Source organism: Bos taurus, chromosome 4 (genome assembly GCF_002263795.3).
Source record: "Bos taurus isolate L1 Dominette 01449 registration number 42190680 breed Hereford chromosome 4, ARS-UCD2.0, whole genome shotgun sequence".
Taxonomy (NCBI): Eukaryota; Metazoa; Chordata; class Mammalia; order Artiodactyla; family Bovidae; genus Bos; species Bos taurus.
This window is the reverse complement of record NC_037331.1, coordinates 65,262,577-65,283,056: the sequence shown is the minus strand read 5'-3', so window position 1 is coordinate 65,283,056 and position 20,480 is coordinate 65,262,577. Positions and strand designations below refer to the sequence as shown.

The 20,480-nt window shown below is 50.7% G+C and overlaps 1 protein-coding gene across 4 annotated transcripts in view; it reads left to right on the top strand.

Moving 5' to 3' along the window:
* The window catches only part of ADCYAP1R1 (ADCYAP receptor type I), a 107,172-nt gene extending 94,042 nt beyond the window's left edge, over positions 1 to 13,130 (top strand). Inside the window, exons 15-18 of one of the 4 annotated variants that reach the window (XM_010804297.3) lie at positions 1,677 to 1,757; positions 5,115 to 5,244; positions 6,675 to 6,716; positions 8,221 to 13,130. In XM_010804297.3, coding sequence (XP_010802599.1) covers positions 1,677 to 1,757; positions 5,115 to 5,244; positions 6,675 to 6,716; positions 8,221 to 8,409 — 442 coding nt within the window. In that variant the 3' untranslated portion in view covers positions 8,410 to 13,130. 4 annotated transcript variants of the gene reach the window in all.
* The last annotated feature ends 7,350 nt before the right edge of the window (positions 13,131 to 20,480 follow it).

The window sequence follows — 20,480 nt, the reverse complement described above, 5'->3', positions numbered from 1 at the left end:
GTGTCTCTTTGTAACGAAACAGACCTTTGGTAATCATTGAGGCACGTGAAGAAACTTCTCAGATACATGACTTCCTCCCAACAGTGTTCTGAAACTTTGATTTGCAGGCAGATCATCTAGGGATTTTGTTGACATGCAGATTCTGAGGCAGTAGGTCTGAAACTCTAAATTTCTGCATTTCTAAGAAGTTCTCAGGTGGTACTGATGTAGCAGTCTGGGTAGCAGAGCCTCATACCATCCCTCATCTGTAGAAGGATCTAGTAGCACCCACCTCAGAGTCTGGCATGAAGTGAAAGATGTTAATTAAAGGAGAACCACACACCTGACTGAGGCAAGGATGCTGTGTGGACCTCAGCTTGCCACATCTATGACATGTGTGATTCAGATGTCTACCTCAGCTAAACGATATGTCACTACATGTCAGGGACCTTCAGACTTACTCTTACAGAGCTGGGGTCACACATTCCGAATCCATGAATGCCGAAGGTCTGGGCTCTTTGGGCAGATCCATTCTCATTTGCTTCAGACCCCCGCAGGGCTGTCAGTTCACCAGCAGCTACTAGGGGCTCTGCCTCACCGTGCCTGACGAGGGTGTGTGAAATGGGCCTCTCCTTTGCAGTCTGACAAGACGACACGGCTCTTCTTCCATCTCTTACATGTTTGTCAGAGATGGGAAAAAAAAATGGGTAGTGTTAGCCAGGGGTAAGCAGGACTGAGAGGGGCTAAAAGAGATGGAAGTTGAGCCTCTCTGAGGAAATGTCTCTGAGGAGACAGAGCTCTGTGTCTCCCCCAGGGACAGGTAGAGCTGGACAGGCATCCTGGACCCACGTGTGGATGGCTCCTTAAGGTGGCTCATTTCTGCAGTCAGTGGAGCAGAGCCCGAAGGGTGTCCCCCTCAGCCCTCAGTCCCTGCCCGCTGAACTTTTATGGAGAAGTCTAGCCAGCGCTGTGCAGTAGAACCTCAGCAATGTTGGCAGAGCCTCCAATCTGGGAACCGCTACCTACCCGTGAGCTGCTGCGGTGTGACTCAGTCCACTGAGAAAGTGGATTTTTCATTTTGTTTCAGCTTGCATGGTGGGTGTGTAGCGTCTATCATCTGCATCCGCTCCACCCATCCTACCTCTTCTCCACTTAGGCCCACGCCACGGTGCTCAGGGTTCTGTCAGAGGAAGGCGCGGGCAGAGGAGGGAGAGGGTGGGAGGATGACCAGTGGATGTTCCAGTTGGTTTTCACAAGCAAGCCCACAGCTGGCCTGATTCCAGGGGTTTCCAGCTGCCCCTCTTGCCTTGGGATCTCTGGCAAGGCCATGCCCCAAGCCTGGAGCTAACTCTGGAGACAGCTCATGGTCCCGTGTTGAGACCCAGCCAGGCCCGGCTTATAAACACACACGTTCTCCCGTGAACCCCACCGCCACCTTTTGGTTTCCCAGTGTGAGTGCTCGTGTATGCCTGTGTGTCTGTGTGCACACGTGTATATGTAGGGGTGTGTATGTTTCTGTGTCCAGAGCTGACCACATCTCGGCCCTCAGCTTCCTCCATGTGACGCCCCCGCTCCATCTCTACACCCCGAGCTGCTCTACCCTCCCCGTGAGCCGTGTCACTCTAAGTCCCCACCTCAGTTTCTCCTGGCCCAATGCCCCCAGCTGACAGAAATGCTGATCTTGTCACACCCAGCAGCTGCGTGCAGAAATGCTACTGCAAGCCACAGCGGGCTCAGCAGCACTCTTGCAAGATGTCAGAACTGTCCACCATTACTCTGTAAGTGTGCGTGGCGTGGCTGTGGCCGGGTGTGCTGGATGGGAGGGGGACGCATGCTGCTGCTGCCTCCACCTGGAGCTCCCGTCTTCCCAGGCTGGAGGAGAGCGGGGAGTGAGCCTGTGCCTCCAGCCCTGAGCCCTTGCCCGGCTGTTGCATGTTGACATCTGTGCGTCTTGTGAGTTCTCTGCAACCCTGTGGCCTGGGGTATGAGGGGAGGTGGCGGGGATGGGGCTATGGACGTCGTGGGAGCAGCCGGGGTGCAGCTGGTTCTGAGGAGGAAACAGCTTGGAAGCCTCTGCAGATGCTGGTTCGACGTGTGGTCTTCCCCCAACCCCCCACTTCTCTGGGTTTCAGCCTTTGCAGCTATTAGATGATTTCTAAGAGCCTTGAGCTTGAATTCACTTAGACTGTCCCCCTGCAAGGGGTGGGAGCCTCACCCAGGTGCCTCGCTCACACTTCACCTGCAGAGTGACTTACTCCCCACACAAGCCTTGAGATGGGTACTTGTATTATCCTCTATTTACAGGTGAGGAAACTGAAGCACAGAGAGGTGAAATGACTCACTCAAGGCCAGAGGTTGGCAGGGTGAGGAATTGAACCCAGGGAGTCCTAAGCACTAGACCCTGAGGCATCTCTAGCTGGAGCTTCAGCCCCTATTTGGAAAGCCCTTTAAGTAGGGGATCCCACCTTCATTTGGTCATCTCGGCTGTAGGAAGCTCTCCCTTGTGTTTCTTTAGGCCCCTTCTGCCCATCAGTGCCTCCTTGGGGCAGGGGGACAAAGGCTAAAGGCTGTGTCATTGTCTCTCTGGCTTAATCAGATCATAGGGTAATTATGTGACTCCCCAAGGAGGGGTTCTAAGGTTCAAACCTTATGTCCCCATTCCAAGGCCTCTGGTCCCTGCTCTGAGGGACAGAGGTCCTCGAACTCTGAGACCCGTGCCTTCCTCATCCACCTCCACTGCTGCATCTATCAGAAGGAGTCATTGGGATGCCTGGGTCCCTGGCAGAAGTCCCTCATTCTTTCTGGGCCATCGCAGGGCTGCGGGGGAGGGAGGGCAGGGCCCTTGGGTTGCACTCTGGGATGCTAGGGGGTGGGAAGTGCTCGAAGGCTTGTGTTTCTCACATACTGAACCCGTCCCATCCTCTGCCACCACAAATGCTGGAGAGGGTTGGCCTTTTGATTTCTAGGGCTTTCCTGGTGGCTCAGATGGTAAAGGATTTGCCTGCAGTGCAGGAGACCAGGTTCAGTTCCTGCATCGGCAAGTTCCCCTGGAGAACAGAATGGCAACCCACTCCAGTACTTTTGCCTGGAGAATCCCATGGACAGAGGAGCCTGGTGGGCTACAGTCCATGGCGTCACAAGAGTCAGATATGACTGAGCGACTAACACTTTCATTTGTCAAACTGCATAGACAGATCCCTGGAAACAGACCCATTTGGGGAGAGGAGAAAGGGACCACAGGAGGCCGGGCTGCCTTCTCTCCTCAACTTCTTAAGCTGCTCTTTAAAGTAACTTCTTTAGTCAGGGTCACAGAGGGGCCCTCAAGATGTCCATGTTCCTGTGTTTCCAGACAACTTTGCTTTTCATTCTTCAGCCAACACTCCCTGCTGTCCTCTGGAGTGAGGCTCTGGGTGCCTGGAGGTGAGCGGGACCCGGGCTCCCAGGTCATGCCCAGTGTTCAGGGCTCTGAGGTGTATCATCCCAGGCCTGTGTGGTTGTACCTTAATGGACACACACTTTTTGAGCATGGGCCCCATGCCTGGTAGGTGCTGGCCAGGGTAGATGACAGATAAGTGAGGCACCACACCTGCCATTAAGGAGCCACTTCTGAGAGAGGACAGACAGAAGAGAGGTGAGAGGCTAGGACACTCCGAGACCACAGCCAGGCTCTGAGTGGGATCCTGTTGGCCCCCACTCTGGTCCAGGCACCCCCAGGTCCTGCAGAACCGGCCACCTGTGAGCATGTGGAAGATTGGTGGGTGCTGGGCAGTCGAGGGGCCTTTTTCCAGTACTGAGCCATGATCCACCTGGAGGTTTCCCTGGGCTATTCCTTCCCCTTTCTTAGTGTACCTCCCCTCTGCTTCTCTTTCTTCCCCTTCCCTATCCTTTCCCTCTGAGTAGGCGTCACTCAGACTCTATGGACTCCGCTTCTCCTGAAAATCTGGAGCCCTCACACTCAGTGGAATAGTCTCTCCCAGAAAGGCTGGGGTCAGGAAGAGGGAGGGGCATCTAGTGTAACTGCCCCAGATTGAAGGCCTGCCCCCATCTTCTGCTGCCCACCTCATGGACTAGCTCTGCCAGGAGAGGGTGAGGCTGAAGCTCAGAGGGCCCCAGGGGGCACATTGCACCTGCAGGGTGGGGCCGGTTCTTCCAGGAGGTCCAAAGAGAACCAGTCTGCTGGGGTAGGCGGAGATGGGGTCCCACTCTTGAAGACCCTCTGGGTGCCCCCCTGCCCTGGGAAGGACCCACAAGAGCACGTGTCACCATGCCTCCTCTTGACATTTTCCCGTGGCTTCTGCGGTCCACCCTCTCAGACTATGGTCCCACCCCACTGGGCCTAGGAGCCAGCTGCAGTCAGAGGAACCCCAGGAGAGCTTGCCACAGGCAGGTAGTGAGGTCCCTAGGGCCGTTTCTCTTCCCGGTTCCACTCCCAGCCCCGCAGACAGCCTTCTTCACCACCTCTGAAGCAGTTTCCCAGGTGGCAGGTTCCTCCTGCTGGATGGTGGCTGTTTACGTTCAGGGTCAGTAAATCCTTCCTAGCATCCCTCCCATGAGTCTCCTGTGCTCTACCCTCTGGGCCCACACCTTCCCAGTGGTCAGCACCTCCCCACCACTCTTCATGAGCATCCCTGGCCAGCCCCAGACTCAGAGAAGCTGACTGTCTCTGTGGTCCCATAGGGCTGCCCTTTCCAGGCACAGAGAGCTTCCTTTCAGTGAAAAACATTTGTTTTGCTTGAAGATGCATCACGTTGTCCGTCCAAATCCCACTGCAGGATTTTGCCCTGACTTCATTTTTCCAGAGGGCTTCATACCTCCCCAGAGAGGTTTCTGTCAATCACATACTCACCTGTGCACGTTCAGTGGTTCCACGGGACACCTGTGTGGCCTAGAGGGATGGGCACCCCACAGACTGAGGGAAGTCTCCCCAGAACTTCCCAGGGAGTTCTGGAAGCTGGGGCTCTGTTGACCATCTTCCCTAGGACCCACGCCCTGGGAGAGAATCCTGAGGGTGTCCATGGGCAGGGGCTCCGGTGCTGGGGGAGAGGAGCGGTTGGGACTGCAGTTCTCTGCCCTGCACGGCTCCGGCCTCAGGCCCTGGTGGCCCCCGGAGTAGACGGCTTGCTCTCTCCCTACAGACGGCTCGCCAGGTCCACCTTGCTGCTCATCCCACTCTTTGGAATCCACTACACTGTCTTTGCTTTCTCCCCGGAGAACGTCAGCAAGAGGGAGAGACTGGTGTTTGAGCTGGGTCTGGGCTCCTTCCAGGTAGGCGTGGTGTGTGTGTGTGTGTGTGTGTGTGTGTGTGTGTGTGTGTGTGTAGGGAAGAGCTTGTGGGGAGCCAGGTCCCTGGCCTCTACCTTGTTGGTGGTCCTAAGTCGTTAACCTAAACTCAGCTCTGAGTTTCCCCTTCTGGAATAACAGTACTAGATTAGAAGACACCTGGGAGGGCCCTTCATACTCTCTGCCCTCTAGGCTTCCATGAGAACACATGCCGGTGCTTTCGTGTTGCTGGTGCATCTGGGAGTCCTGAGCCAGGCCTCCCTTGGGCCATCAGAGACAGCAGACAGCAGCTCCCTGTCCCTCAGCATTAGCCCTGGGGATGGGTGGAGTGTCCTCAAGAGACCTCTCTCTCCACATCTGACTTCCCTCTCTGAGTGCTGGAGCTCTGAGTTACCCAGGTCGAGATCCCCAGCACAGGATCTGATCCCAGGGAGCTGAATGAGCTGAACAGGGGGATGAACAGTTACATAAATAAGTGATCCAGGGAATGAGAAAACTGGAGGACTAGTAAGTCTGTTCTTGAAGGAATCAGCAGACAGGGCTGTAAATGAGTGAGTGAAGCAGAGTGAGTCAGTGCAAGGATGCATAGTGAGTGCATGAACAGATGGGTGCATGAGTGGGTCAGGGAAGGCAAGGTTGGCTCCTTTGAATGTCCCTAGGATACAGTGCCTCTTCCAAGCCCAACTCATTAGAGGAGTATTTGACCTTGATGGTTGAGAAGTTATTCTGTTTATCTGACTTGATTCTCTCCCTCCTCCCATTTTAACTCAGTTGTTTTACCTGATAAGGTTCTTAGCCTGGCAAGGCTGAGGGGTTTATTGGCAAAGCCCCAGACTGGGAGTCAGAGCCTGGGTTCCTATCTCTCAGCACAGGAATTCTAAATGCCCAGACTATAAGTCAAGAATATATGTAGAAGAGCCAAACACCTACTAGGTAGCAGGAACCACGTGGTGTTCCGTACGTTCCATGTACGAAGCTGTCTGGCCAACGGGGTGGGGAGGTGGTGGTGGATAAAGACAGGGCTGTTCTGTCCTGAAGGCGTGCTGCCCTCAGGGGGCCTGCAGGCTGGCTTGGGAGCCTGAACACTTTGGGGTATGTGGGGAAGGCCTCTTCTAGAAAGTGGGACAGAGCTGGCCCTTGGGAATGGGAAGGATTTGACCAAGGGAATGTGAGATCCAAAGCCAGGGTTGTGGGTGGGAGGGAATGCCGCCACCAGCCACTTGGCTTCAGGGGTGTGGCCATCTCAGTGGAGCAGAACTTTGACTGCTTTACTGCAGGCTCCTGGGCAGGTGCTCGCATCTCGGTCACTTATTTCTCTGCTTCCTGGTGTCACTCCCGGCTCCTGCTGCCTCCCACACCCCGAGTGGGAGGTTCCTTGCTAGCATTCTCAGGTTCTGTTTGTTCTCTCTCCTTAGGGCTTTGTGGTGGCTGTTCTCTATTGCTTTCTGAATGGAGAGGTAAGTAAGATCCTGGGTTTCTTAGTGGTGGAGGTGCAGCTTGCTGGGGAGCAGACAGGGGTATGACCAGCTGGCCACACAGGGTTGATCCTCTAGACCAGGGCTCTGCAGACTTACAGTGCCTACAGGAGGAAGATGACAGCCTCCCCCCAACCCTGCCATCTTTCCTGATGCCAGACTCCCTCCCGCTTTGCTGAGGCCCAGTCTCAGGAGCAGAGATCCGCCCATAAAGGCATCAACTTCTGAGTGCAAACCCACCTGGGAGGGCTCACCGTAAGACAAACCTTAGGAAATGGTACCTACAGTACCAGCCACAGGAAATGGTACCTACAGCTCATGAGGCTGCTCTTGGGCAGGGATGCTGAGAAGGGAGCCATCCAATGCTTGACACTGCCCCAGCATGCCAGCCTGCTTGCTCAGACCTGTCCCCTGTAGAGTAGACTTGATTGATCCTGGGGAGAGGCCTGGAATCTTCTAGTAATTCTCCCTTGCCAGGCCTCCTGCTTTAGCCTGTTAGGATGATGTTTTGAGTAGAACCCAGAACAGAGATGCTGAGATGGGAGAGGGCGCTGAGTGGGTGGGTGGCTTTGGAGAGTGGGCAGAAGTCATTGCACCAAGCGCTTGGGTCTTGGCTGCATGACTGTGGCAGGCTTCCCCTGATTTTGTATCTGAGAAATAAGAAGACTTTCTCAGACAACCTACAGAGGGGTTGCTACTGCCAAGTCACTTCAGTTGTGTCTGACTCTGTGCAACCCCATAGACGGCAGCCCACCAGGTTCCCCCATCCCTGGGATTCTCCAGGCAGGAACACTGGAGTGGTTTGCCATTTCCTTCTCCAATGCATGAAAGTGAAAAGTGAAAGTGAAGTCGCTCAGTCGTGTCTGACTCCTAGCGATCCCATGGACTGCAGCCTACCAGGCTCCTTCATCCATGGGATTTTCCAGGCAAGAGTACTGGAGTGGGCTGCCATCACCTTCTCCGACAGAGGGGTTAGATAAGGAGGCAGACAGAGCCCTGCAGGTAGCGGCTGTGAGAAACAAGAAGTAGAAACAAGAAGTAGTCCAAGCAGCTTGTCAGGGCCAACGGTGGAAGTGGGAGCTGGAACTGGAGGCTGTGGGTACTGGTGCCACACAAAGGTGCTGGGTGGAGGAGGTTGGCATGTGGCCTCTGAAACTGGATGTGCCCCGCATGCACCATACTAAGAGCAATGTGTTGGGAGTTCACCCAGAAGGTTGCTTTATTTAGTGATCCTCACCCCTAACAGCATATTGGAATCCCCTAGAAAGCCTTAAAACATGTGGGAGCCCTACCCCAGAGATCTGGGTGTCATGGTTCAGGGGAATGGTCTGGGCATCTGGGTTGTTAAAGCTCTCCAGGAGATCCTCATCCGAAGCTGCTGTTAATGGGCATGCCCTCATGGGAGGGGCCCCAGGGTGCCCAGATGGGCGGGTGAGGTGTGAGAGGGTGTCCACCCGGAAGTGACCGCCTGAGTTGCCACCCGCAGGTGCAGGCGGAGATCAAGAGGAAGTGGCGGAGCTGGAAGGTGAACCGCTACTTCACCATGGACTTCAAGCACCGGCACCCATCCCTGGCCAGCAGCGGGGTGAACGGGGGCACCCAGCTCTCCATCCTGAGCAAGAGCAGCTCCCAGATCCGCATGTCTGGGCTTCCGGCCGACAACCTGGCCACCTGAGCCCACCCTGCCCCCTCCTCTCCTCTGTACGCAGGCTGGGGCTGTGGTGGGGCGCCGGCCCACGCATGTTGTGCCTCTTCTCTCCCTTCGGGCAGGCCCCGGGCTGGGCGCCTGGCCCCCCGAGGTGGGAGAAGGATGCGGGGCACAGGCGGCTGTTTAGCCTCCCTGTTTTGGCGCTGGCCCCACCCACCGTGGGCCCCTGGGCCCTGACCCCAGACATGTAAATACTCCTTAATTTTGGGAAAGTCATCCCATCCCTCCCCCTCTCCCCAAGGTCCCTGCTCATCTCAAGCAGGTCCACAGATCCACCCCACCCCATCCCCACCAGCCTCAGTAACCACCTGACACTGCGTGGGAGGCCTCCCATGGGCTGAGGCTGCTGACTTGGCTTTGGGGGCCTTGGGCTGGGGCCTGCCTGACAGCTCCCCCCTGCAATGTCTGACTCTCAGTGTGGACTCCTTGAGTCTACTCGCCACCCCGTGGCCCTTTGCAGGCCTGGTCCAGTCACCGAGGTTACTGGAAGTCCAGCTTGGATGGCCAGACAGCTTTTTGGCACAGGCAGACCCATGCTCACCCAACATTTTAGTGTCCAGGTGCCCAGGTGCCCAGGTGCCCAGCTCCTGGGCATCAGACAGTGGGAAAGCTCCAGGGATCTACCATTCAGAGACTTCAGTTTGGATGTAGGGCTAAGGCCAGAGAAAAGTTCTGGAGCTTTTCATTTGGCCCAAGAAAAAACTGCCAAGATCCAGAAAAGTGGATCTGAGTGGAATTTAGATGCAAAGAGCTTGGAGGGATCCATGAAAGAAGACATTCCCCACCTTCATTATTTTATCCCTGACTCAAGGTAGGCAAGGGCTCTTCTGGAAGTTTCCCTCTTCCCCCTCCTGTCCCCAGGCATCACTTGCAGAAATTTGAGAGATGGATGCCTCAGAGAAACTGCTCCCCAACAATACCTACCACACAGAGCCCCTAAGCCCTCCCCTTTCCCATTTCTCTTGAAGTCAAAGCCATTACTAGGATGAACCAGCCGCCTTCCTGTGAATCCTGAAGCACCTTACACCTCCATGTGCCCAAGTCCAGGGACTGGGGCTCCCCTTCATGCCCCCTCACCCTCATGGACCATGAGGAGCCCTAGTTAGCCTCTGGCTTGGGTTTAGCTACTGAAATCTGAGACCTCTGCAGAGACTTCCCTCTGGATGTTGAGTCAGCATGGACACCAGTGTGTCCTAGGGCTTGGTGGAGGGAGGTGGGAAACCCCACCCACCATGCCTGTTAGCAGAAGCTGCTGCTGGGAGGAGTGACTGCACCCCGACTCCTGTCCTGACTGTGTAGCTGCAAGTTACTGGACCACGGCCTGGGAATTTAAAACGGGGCAGAGCCAGGTTCAGGGAAGGTGGAGGAAAGTGCTAGAGTGCCATGGCCTCTATGTGGGACCCACTTCATTTGTATCAGCTTGTGGTGTTGCTGTCCAAGTGTTTTGTGGGCTTGTTTTGTGGTTGCGTTCTGGAATGCTTGGAGAGTTCGGGGGGATGGGGAATGTTGCTTTGCTTGGCTTTATGAAGAGGAAGATGGCCCAGGGGGCTTAGTGACCTGTTCCTCAAGGTCTGTGAAGTGACTGGGGAAGGGCTTAGTGCTTGCTTTAGAGATGAGCCCCATGTAAAGAGGGAGAACCGGCCTGCTTGCCCTGCCTGGGCATACTTGGCAACTCAGGCTGGCCATGGGGTATGTGGTGGCCCTTCCATCCTGCGTCTGCCTCATGACGCCTTTCCGTCTGTCTGGGTGCCTCATGTATTACCTGAGGGGCTCTCCTCTGGCCACCTTGCATTTGGGGCCCTGTTGGGAGACCTGTTCCTGGCAGGTTGGAAGGATTCACAGGCTTCAATTCAGAGACACAGCGTCTGTCCCAGTGGGGCTCAGACTGTGGACATGGACATAGCGCTCCCTGTTTTGGGCCTCAGTGTCTGCATTTGTGAGATGAGGCGGCTCCCAGGGCTTCTCCAGGCTCTGTGCCCCAGTAATTCTCCGGTTCAAAGCCAAGGTGGTAGAAGGGCACTCATCACTGTTGTGTGTATCGCTTCTGGTTCTGGAGTGTCCGTGTTTGTGTACATGTGGAGGGAAGGGGGAGTTCTGTATATTTTCCCTTTCTTAGAAAAGGGACACCTGTCCCTTCCATTTGGACCCTGCAGTGGAAGCTGGCGGGCCGGAGGGAAGGCTCAGGCCAGGGACAGTCGGCCAGGTGCCTGCAGCACCATGTGCAGACCCCTCTGTGTCCCGGCCGGGTCAGGGTGCCACGACTGGGTGGGCAACGGCTACCGCCAGATCCTAGGAGCAGTCCCCTGAGTATGGACCCTATTTCTTCATCCTCACACCCACCAGCAGGTCTGTTTCACCATGGAAGAGGAGGCTTTGGTTTTATACATCTATTGTCACAAAACAGCAAAAACAAAATCCATCCCAAATCCCCATGCCATGCTGCCACCTGAGCCTGGAGCCCACATCCTTGTAGAGGCTCCAGGTTTCTGTTGGTTGGTTTTTCTCTCTGAACAAATGATTGCCAGCCCTGTGAGCAGACTCAGTTGATGTATTTTGAATGCTCCAGGAGGATAGGCAGCTGTCCTTCAGGGTCACGGCAGTGGGGGGATAGTGTAAGTCTGGGTATAACCCTTCCCTCTCTGACCTTTTTTTTTTTTTTTTGAATTTGTATAATGGGCCAAAAGACTAGACGGTTTATGTAGCCCACTGGATCTCTGAAATTCTTGTCAGAACACCAGCTATCTACTGGGAATGGCTCCAGGCAAAGACTGCGGTGTTTGCTGAAGGATGAGGGGCTAAAGGGACTTGGGAAGGGCAGGCTGGAGAGGAGCAGAGTTATCCAACTCCATGTCTCTAGAAGGGGGCTGTTTTTGTTCTATGCAATCCTGAAGAACAGAACTCGTCCAGGGGAGGCTGAGTTTTCCTCGGGATAAAGAAATCTCTCATCCTCAGTCATGATTGTCCCATCAAGGAACAGGCAGTGTTAGGAGAGACTCCAGCCCTGGGGGAGATGGGTCACCAAGTAAAGGATGCTGAGCCTGTGAGGGGCTGGAGTGTGGGTATAGGGGTTCAGGGCCTCTCTGGTGTTTCCCAGCATGACAGACTTCATGACTCCCCACCATGCCTGAGGCCAAGCCACCTTCTCTGTCTCCATGGGCAGCTCTGTGACCCTACTCGACACACCCAGTGGGCCACAGTCATTCCATCTCTAACCCCCACCCCTCCCTGAACCGACTTCCCTGGGGGACAGGACCAGAGAGCTGGAGCCAGGCTCAAGGCTTGAAATACTCCCAAGTCCATCATCACCCACCAATAGAGTGCTGACTCACCGCCTTCACCTGACACTCTCCCTTCGCGGGAGGAAAGCTTGAAGAGGCTTTCTTTGTAATTCTCTGAGTACTCTTGACCCACTCAAGGCCACCCTAGAGTCAAAGCAGGGAGTGCTTCATCATAAATTCCTACTTGGGGCCCAGTGACCATGGATGCCTGCTGGAAGAGCTCTGAGCCGGGAACAGGGGACCTGGGCATCTCCTGGCTCTGCCATTGATCTGCTGTTTGGCCTGGACTCCTTCCTCATGTATCTCTGGGGAGACTCACAGAGCACTAGAGCTGGGAGGAAACTTGGCGATCTGCAGGTCAAGCCTCCCCCTTGGGCTGCTGAGAAAACACTGACAGGTGGGCTTAACATGGTGCCTGTGCCATGTGGGGACCCAGGATGCTTTACAAACCTGAGTGGGGAAATGGGCCTGCTGATGTGTGTGCCTGCCCTGCACATGAGCCAGAACAAGACACCCAATAAAGCTTCCGACCAGAAAACATTCAGCCTTGCGCAGGAGAGGGGCTCTGGTTACGGAGGTTGTCAGGACTCCAGACTGCAGGAGGAGCGTGGAGTTGGTGTCATGACGGGAGAACTGTGTTCCAGCCTGGCTTCACCACCTGCTCTGGGCTCCAGCACTGATCCTTTCTGGGCCTCTGCTTCTTGATCTGAGAAATGGGAGGACCTGATTTTCAATCTGACCCACAGGTCAAGAGTGAGATTCAAATGAGATGCCTTGGTGTGTAAAAGGGAAACTGCACAGATGTGAGCTGTTTCTGGGGTGAAGACCTCTGAAAGGGGGACCCCATGCTGTTTGTCAACTGCTTTGAGCCCTCCTGGATTAACCTTTGCCTCATTTGTAAAACCACCAGCACTTGGGCGGGGGGGGGGGGGGGGGGGCGGTAAGGGAAGGCCAGTGGGCTCTGATGGACACAGAATTCCAAGTTTATTCCCATCAGCTGGTTGGTTGTTCTGGAGAGAGAATGAGGAGACTCCCATATGGGTGATGTCAGTGTTTCCATGCCACCCCATGAGAATCCTTCAAGGATCTGGGACATCCTTCAAGTAAGCTGTGTGCCTGCCTTTTTCCTTCCCCTGAACTCGATGTCCTGGGATGTGTCTATGCTTGGCCTTGTGCGTCTTGTCTTATGTCTGTCTTCTGTAGCTTTGCCCCCGTGAGGGCTGGAGTGGGGACGCCACTGGCACCCCAGACTTCAGGCTCGCTGTGGGAGTTGCACCCGCCTGGGTCTCATCTCCCACAATAAAGATAAGCCCCACAGACCTCACTGCTACCGCTGTGCTCACAACCTTGTCCGGGATTTTAAGGATGTCAAACTGCTGTAGATGACTCAATAAACATCTTATCATTTTTCCTGTTGGCTGTAATTGGCAGATGTGGAGGTCCGAAAGGAGGGGAGATGGAAGGGGAGGAAGTCTGATCCCCCAGAGGAATCCAGTCTTCAAGGTCCTGTGGCCTTTTCCAGTGAGCTTAGAGTGTACTTGGAAAGTAAAGTCCTGGCCTCAAAAGGACCTGCAAGGATCATGCAACCTGAGCGGAATTGAGGTCACTTGGATGTTTTGGGGGCTCCTGGAAATGGAAGCAGCTCACCTCACAGTCCTTCTTGCCTCATGGCCTTTATATGTATTTTTTTTATGAAAGTGGCCCCCGAATATCCCCAAAGATTGCCTGCACTGAGCGCTTCATTAGTGCTATAGGTAATCAGAAGTTGCCAGAGTCCCAACCCTTAATGTTTCTGGGCTCTTCAAATCATCAGCCCGACCAGAACAGATAAGCAATTCATTTCCGTGAGCTTCTATTGATTTTCACGACTTCCAATGCCCATAGTTATATTACACTTTTTAGTTTCTAACAACAGGATATCATTTTGGCTGATATATAAGAAAAAATAGTTTAGGGTAAAAAATACTGGGCAGCTCATAGAATTCTTTTGAGGCTGGAGAAACCAGAAAAGGTGTCTCAAGCCTTACTGTCTTCTGGAACTGATGACAGAGCTGTTGACTGCTGCTCTCAACCCAGGCATGGCTCTTCCGTGCTAGGGAGCCAAACTCACAGTGACCAGCAGCCCCCTTGCCTCCAGCTGCTCACGTCTGAATCAAAGTCTCACATGAGTCCATCAGACTGGCTGTGTTCTCTCCACAGTGAGGCTGGAAATTTGACTTTTCTGGGTTCTACCTTGGGGAGGTCAGCCTCATGTATCTGGAGAATTTCTAGATTTAAAAATAGTGTTTAAAAGTCCTGAAATAATAAATGCCTACCACCACAGGCCTGAGATCTATGGCAATTGCAGAGCCAGCTCCCTCCAGTGTTCCGGTGGGCCACTCTGAGGAAGTCAAGTCAATGGAAGGATGAATCCCAACCCACCTGCATGTGGTCTCTACAACCAGACAGACTACTTGCCAAAAGCTCCCAGGTCTCCCAGCTGGGGTACGCCCCAGCTGGGGTGCAGGCTGGTTCTGCTGTTTGGGGTCACCCCTGCTGTTTCCTTCTCCAGGTCCACACAGATGATTCTCCTAGAGCTTAGAAAATATTCTTACCGATGTGACCATGATACTTTGAGACTCTACATGTTTCGTTCTCAGAGAGAGGTCACACTCAAGAAGTAAAGATAAAGTCTTGAATTCCATCTTAGACTTGAATTTCTTGGCAATTGTGAAGATCACCCAAAGACTTAGTACAGATGAACACTGATTAAATCCCATTTCCTCTATCCATTCCCCCCAACATATCAACTATTCCAGCTCTCTTTTCTCCCAAACCCAGTAAAATGTACCTTCAACCCTAGTTATTCCTGTTGATGCTCTCTGCTCCTGGTAGTATGAGCAATTCCTTTTGGGAATTCAGTGGTTCTCAAGTTTTAGCATGCATCAGAATCATCCAGGAGGTTAATAAAATACAGATTGCTGGGCCCACCTCCAGAATTTCTGATCCAAGTCTGAGGCAGGGCATGATAATTTGCAATTGTAAGAAGTTCCTAGACGTTCTACCTGTTAAGGTATAACATCTAAAAAAAAATGTATAACATCTTAGCCCCTTTTAGGAAACCTTGAAGCTTGACAGTGATTAACTTCCCCCTATGGGGAGGACAAGCAGGAACATCCACAACATGAACTTTAATTGACTTTTTCTTTCCAGGTCACTGTTTTAGGGATGAAAAGCAGAAAGCTCCAAGAGAAAATCAACCCATGGATGTCCATTTATTTTCTTTTTTTTTTTATTTTTTTTTAATTTTTTTTATTTTTATTTTTTTTCCATTTATTTTCAATTAAGTATAAAACCATCTTTGTCTCAACTAGGATCGAGTTCAGTATGCCATAGATGAAAAACTCCAATGAAAAGTGACTTCGAGAAGATAGAATTTAATTTTTCTCACATCAAAGAAGTCCAGAAGAGGCATTCCAGAATTGTATGGTGGCTGTGTGGTCTCTCCAAGGACTCAAGCTTCTCCCTTTCTGCTCCTCTAATCTTAGCATAAGACTTCCAGGCTCAAGGTCACCTCATGATCCAAGAATGTCTCCTGGAGATCTGGATGTCTCCAGACTCAAGGGAGAGTGGAATAAGGCAAAAGGTCCTTCCTTCTTGTTTTTAAAATTTTCTTTTTGGAAGAAGCCTCACATCTGCTTACATCTCGTTGGCTCACAGTTAACCACAGGGCCACATTTCAACACGGGTGATGGTATGCCCCCCTAGGAAAACGGGGAGAGAGAATGGATATTGGCTGGTGAACAGTGGTTTGTGCCATAGTCTCAAAACCCCAGGTTTTTCAGAATTTAGGTGGTGGTCACTGAGCTCATCCACACTTGGTAGAAACTGGAGGCTGACTGATGACATTGATATCTCACTGAGAGCAAACTGGAGGATGCAGTCTCCAACCTGGACCAAAGAATACCTCGAGAGGGTCCCCAGTCAGCACTGAGGGAGCCGCTTGCACCCACTCACCGGAACCTACTCTGATGTGAAGTGTGAGGTGTGAGGGTATGTTTGGGTCACTTCTGGTTTCCTCCATCCTTCTTTCTCTCCCACGGCTGCATTTCCTAGTGGATTCTGCGCCCTTGTGGCTTCTGCGTTATTTCGTCTCTTTTTAATTTGGAGAATCATCAGAGTGGTGATGTAGTTCAGGTTTTTTTTTTTTTTTTTTTACTTTTTTCAGTTTTTTAATTTTTGTCAGTTGTCCTCAAGTGAACCCAACTTAGGAGCTTCTGAACTTCTCAACTATCTTAGACTGCCCTCTGGTGGATGCCTGTCATAGCCATTCTTCTGATCAGCGTCCCCTTCCCCCCTCCCCAGCCCAATCCTAGATAAAAGATTAAGAATTTAATGTGTGAAACTCAGTCACTAAAAGTTCTTCTAACTTTTAGGATGTGGTCTTGTAAATGCTCATATGAAGATAGTTTTTCTTGGCCTCTTGAAATTGTTCCCTAAATTTCTCTAAAGCATAGGCTTTGGGTGTCAATATTTTTAGAAGGAGGACGGTGGCAATAAAGCTTGTACCTTTCATTTATTCAACAAAAACCTGTTGAGCATCTAACGTTCCATTCACCAATTACTCTGTGACAGTCTACCATGTGCCAGGAGCTGTTCTGTCACTGGTGAGCATCACCGGTGAGATGAGGGCCCTGTTTTCAGGAGCTTACATTCTAAGTAGAGAAGAAAAGAAAACAGTTTCAGATAGAGGAAAATGTTATGAAGAAAATAAAGCAGCTAGGACCCGCCCTAATACAGTATGACCTCGTGTTAACTCATTACATCTTCAAAATCCCTATTTCCAAATAATGCCACATTGATAGGTACCTAGAGTTAGGACTTCAGTGTGTCTTTGGGGGGTGGGGGTGGAGACACAGTTCAGTGCCCAGTGAAGGGAAAGAGTCTGAAGCTTCACAAACTTCACGATGCTTTGACTGAGATGATATGGAAGAGATGGGAGTTGATGATGGATATGTGGGGTAAGATAGAGAGACAGCCTCCTCTCACCCACCATCACCTCCTGGCACCACCGATGGGTTTCAATAATAATAATAATTTAAAAAAGGAAAAACATATATCAGCCCTAACTCACCCTGGCCCTGATTTTGTCCCTTTTTGAGTATTTCTCATGGAAATTGACTGGCTCCTAATATTCCATTGCCTGCTAGATCACAAGCCACACAGCAGCATTCAGATCCTTAGAGGGCTCAGTCTCAGCTGGTGAAGCTGGAAGAAGTTCATTCAAGCAGGCTGAACACTGACCTCTCACTGTTCAAACAACCCCAACTGTCAAAGAAACTGAGAGCCCATTTCCAAGCAGAAACAAAAGCAAAACAATGGCCTGAGAGCCACATACACTCGTGGATGCCAGAAGACGTGTATAAAATCATCACTCACATCTTTTATTCTGACTCACATAGACTCTCTTAGGGATTGGGAGTGATGCCTCAGCTTTAGCTGGCTTATCCCCCACAAACTTGGTGGGAAGCATCTTTGTTCTGGAGCTCAGGACTTTCTCCCAGGCCACCCCACTAAGTCACTCTCTTCTCTCTTCCCCTTACAGACATCCCTTCCTCCCTCATCCCGGGTCCCTCCTCTCTGCACTTGATCTAGACGCAGGCATGGCTGGGTGGTCAATGTTTTCCTTGCGCTGATATTTTTTGGACCTCCTGTCTTTTGAGTTTCCCTGACACTTGGGAATTTTCTGTGGTTTTATCCTCAACCTTATTCTCTTTAGACACTCTCCCCATGGGCAGAAACATCCATTCCTATGCATTAACCTTGATCTCAGTTGGTAATCCTGACTCTGCTTTCCAGCACAAGCAACTGGCACAGGCAGGGCCAGTGCAGTTAGTACCATGGAGAGAGCTGAGTGAACTTGGCTCTAGCACCACAGACAGTTCCAGGACACTGTACCTACTTGAGAGCAGATTGTGGCCAACTTATCTTGTGTGAACAAAGACACATCTAAGTTTTATGGGGCCTGAAACATGTAATTTGGGGAGGTCCTCTTTAATAAAAAATGTAGAATTTAAAATTCAGGATTAGGTGTAAAGATGAATTTTTTTAGAAAGAGAAAAGTTGACAGCTATCATAAATATTACAAAATCAGAAAAAATAACATATTTGTATTAATTATAATAGTTTTAACCTACTTTCTGGCAATATATTCTTTGACTCCATCCTTATTGGACAAAAGTTTTTATATTGTTTTCTAGACAGATAATTTCGGAGAAGGCAATGGCACCCCCCTCCAGTACTCTTGCCTGGAAAATCCCCTGGATGGAGGAGCCTGGTCCATGAATGGGGTCACTGAGGGTCGGACACAACTGACCGACTTCATTTTCACTTTTCACTTTCTTGCATTGGAGAAGGAAATGGCAACCCACTCCAGTGTTCTTGCCTGGAGAATCCCAGGGACCGTGGAGCCTGGTGGGCTGCCATCTATGGGGTCGCACAGAGTCGGACACCACTGAAGTGACTTAGCAGCAGCAGCAGATTATTGAAATATAATTCAGTCATATGATTAATCAAAATATGTGTTTTATTTATGTGTTCATAGCTTTGACTCAGCATCAAGAACAGAATCCTTCAGTTCAGTTCAGTTCAGTTCAGTCGCTCAGTCGTGTCCGACTCTTTGTGACCCCATGAATCGCAGCACGCCAGGCCTCCCTGTCCATCACAAACTCCTGGAGTTCACTCAGACTCACATCCATCGAGTCAGCAATGCCATCCAGCCATCTCATCCTCTGTCGTCCCCTTCTCCTCCTGCCCCCAATCCCTCCCAGCATCAGAGTCTTTTCCAATGAGTCAACTCTTTGCATGAGGTGGCCAAAGTACTGGAGTTTCAGCTTCAGCATTATTGCCTCCAAAGTAATCCCAGGGCTGATCTCCTTCACAATGGACTGGACTTGTTGGATCTCCTTGCAGTCCAAGAGACTCTCAAGAGTCTTCTCCAACACCACAGTTCAAAAGCATCAATTCTTCGGTGCTCAGCCTTCTTCATAATCCAACTCTCACATCCATACATGACCACAGGAAAAAACATAGCTTTGACTAGACGGACCTTTGTTGGCAAAGTAATGTCTCTGCTTTTGAATATGCTATCTAGGTTGGTCATAATTTCATGGCTGCAGTCACCATCTGCAGTGATTTTGGAGCCCTGAAAAATAAAGTCTGACACTGTTTCTACTGTTTCCCCATCTATTTCCCATGAATTGATGGGATGATGCCATGATCTTCGTTTTCCGAATGTTGAGCTTTAAGCCAACTTTTTCACTCTCCACTTTCACTTTTATCAATAGACTTTTGAGTTCCTCTTCACTTTCTGCCATAAGGGTGGTGTCATCTGCATATCTGAGGTTATTGATATTTCTCCCGGCAGTCTTGATTCCAGCTTGTGTTTCTTCCAGTCCAGCGTTTCTCATGATGTACTCTGCATAGAAGTTAAATAAACAGGGTGACAATACACAGCCTTGACGTACTCCTTTTCCTATTTGGAACCAGTGTGTTGTTCCATGTCCAGTTCTAACTGTTGCTTCCTGACCGGCATACAGATTTCTCAAGAGGCAGGTCAGGTGGTCTTGTATTCCCATCTCTTGAAGAATTTTCCACAGTTTATTGTGATCCACACAGTCAAAGGCTTTGGCATAGCCAATAAAGCAGAAATAGATGTTTTTCTGGAACTCTCTTGCTTTTTCCATGATCCAGCAGATGTTGGCAATTTGATCTCTGGTTCCTCTGCCTTTTCTAAAACCAGCTTGAACATCAGGAAGTTCACGGTTCACGTATTGATAAAGCCTGGCTTGGAGAATTTTGAGCATTACTTTACTAGCGTGTGAGATGAGTGCAATTGTGCAGTAGTTTGAGCATTCTTTGGCATTGCCTTTCTTTGGGATTGGAATGAAAACTGACCTTTTCCAGTCCTGTGGCCACTGCTGAGTTTTCCAAATTTGCTTACATATCTGATGACTGGAAAAATTTTCCAAAGCCTGGCTCTATATATGTCAATATTTGTGTCTCTACCATTACTCAGAGTGCCATACACTGTAGAATATTCCATGTTATGATGTGATCTCTGACCTGTCTTTGTATGTAATGCTAAGTGGAATATAGGATATTAATAGTCTATATGATGAAGTAATAGTATACTACTTAATTGTAACCCAAACTAAAGTTGACCTCCACATAACTTCCCCGTAGCAGATCTCCCGTCAGTGGTCAGTTCAACACTACCACACGTGTGAGATGGTGTTCAGTGTTCAGTGTTTGGTCTCTTGTCTCGTATTATGTCTTGACTGTTAGAGTCATCTGATGCAGCTTCAGGAGGGGTTTGGCAGGCAAACTTTTCCATGAGACTTTGCTCTTAGGCTTGAGTATTAATGATGGGGGGAAAAAAGAGAGAAAAGGAAAAAAAAATTAGAGGCAGAGAAATTATAGCAAAGACTTTTTCACTTTTTTCCAAACAGCTTTTCATGAGCTCAAATCTTTGATGTTTTCCCATAAAATTCTGTACTGAAGCCACATTGAATTCTGAGCATGTATACAAGAAATGTTAATGGGACATCTACTAGTGTCTATGTGTTTTAGATGCCTGGGACTAAAACTGAGTTAGAGGTAAGAATTTTTTTCTTACAGGGAATACATTCTAATCAAGAAAGCAGAAAATACATAGGCAAACAAATATGTCCCTAAACTGTTACTATGTATGATGGGATTTAGAACAGATGCCAAAGGCCG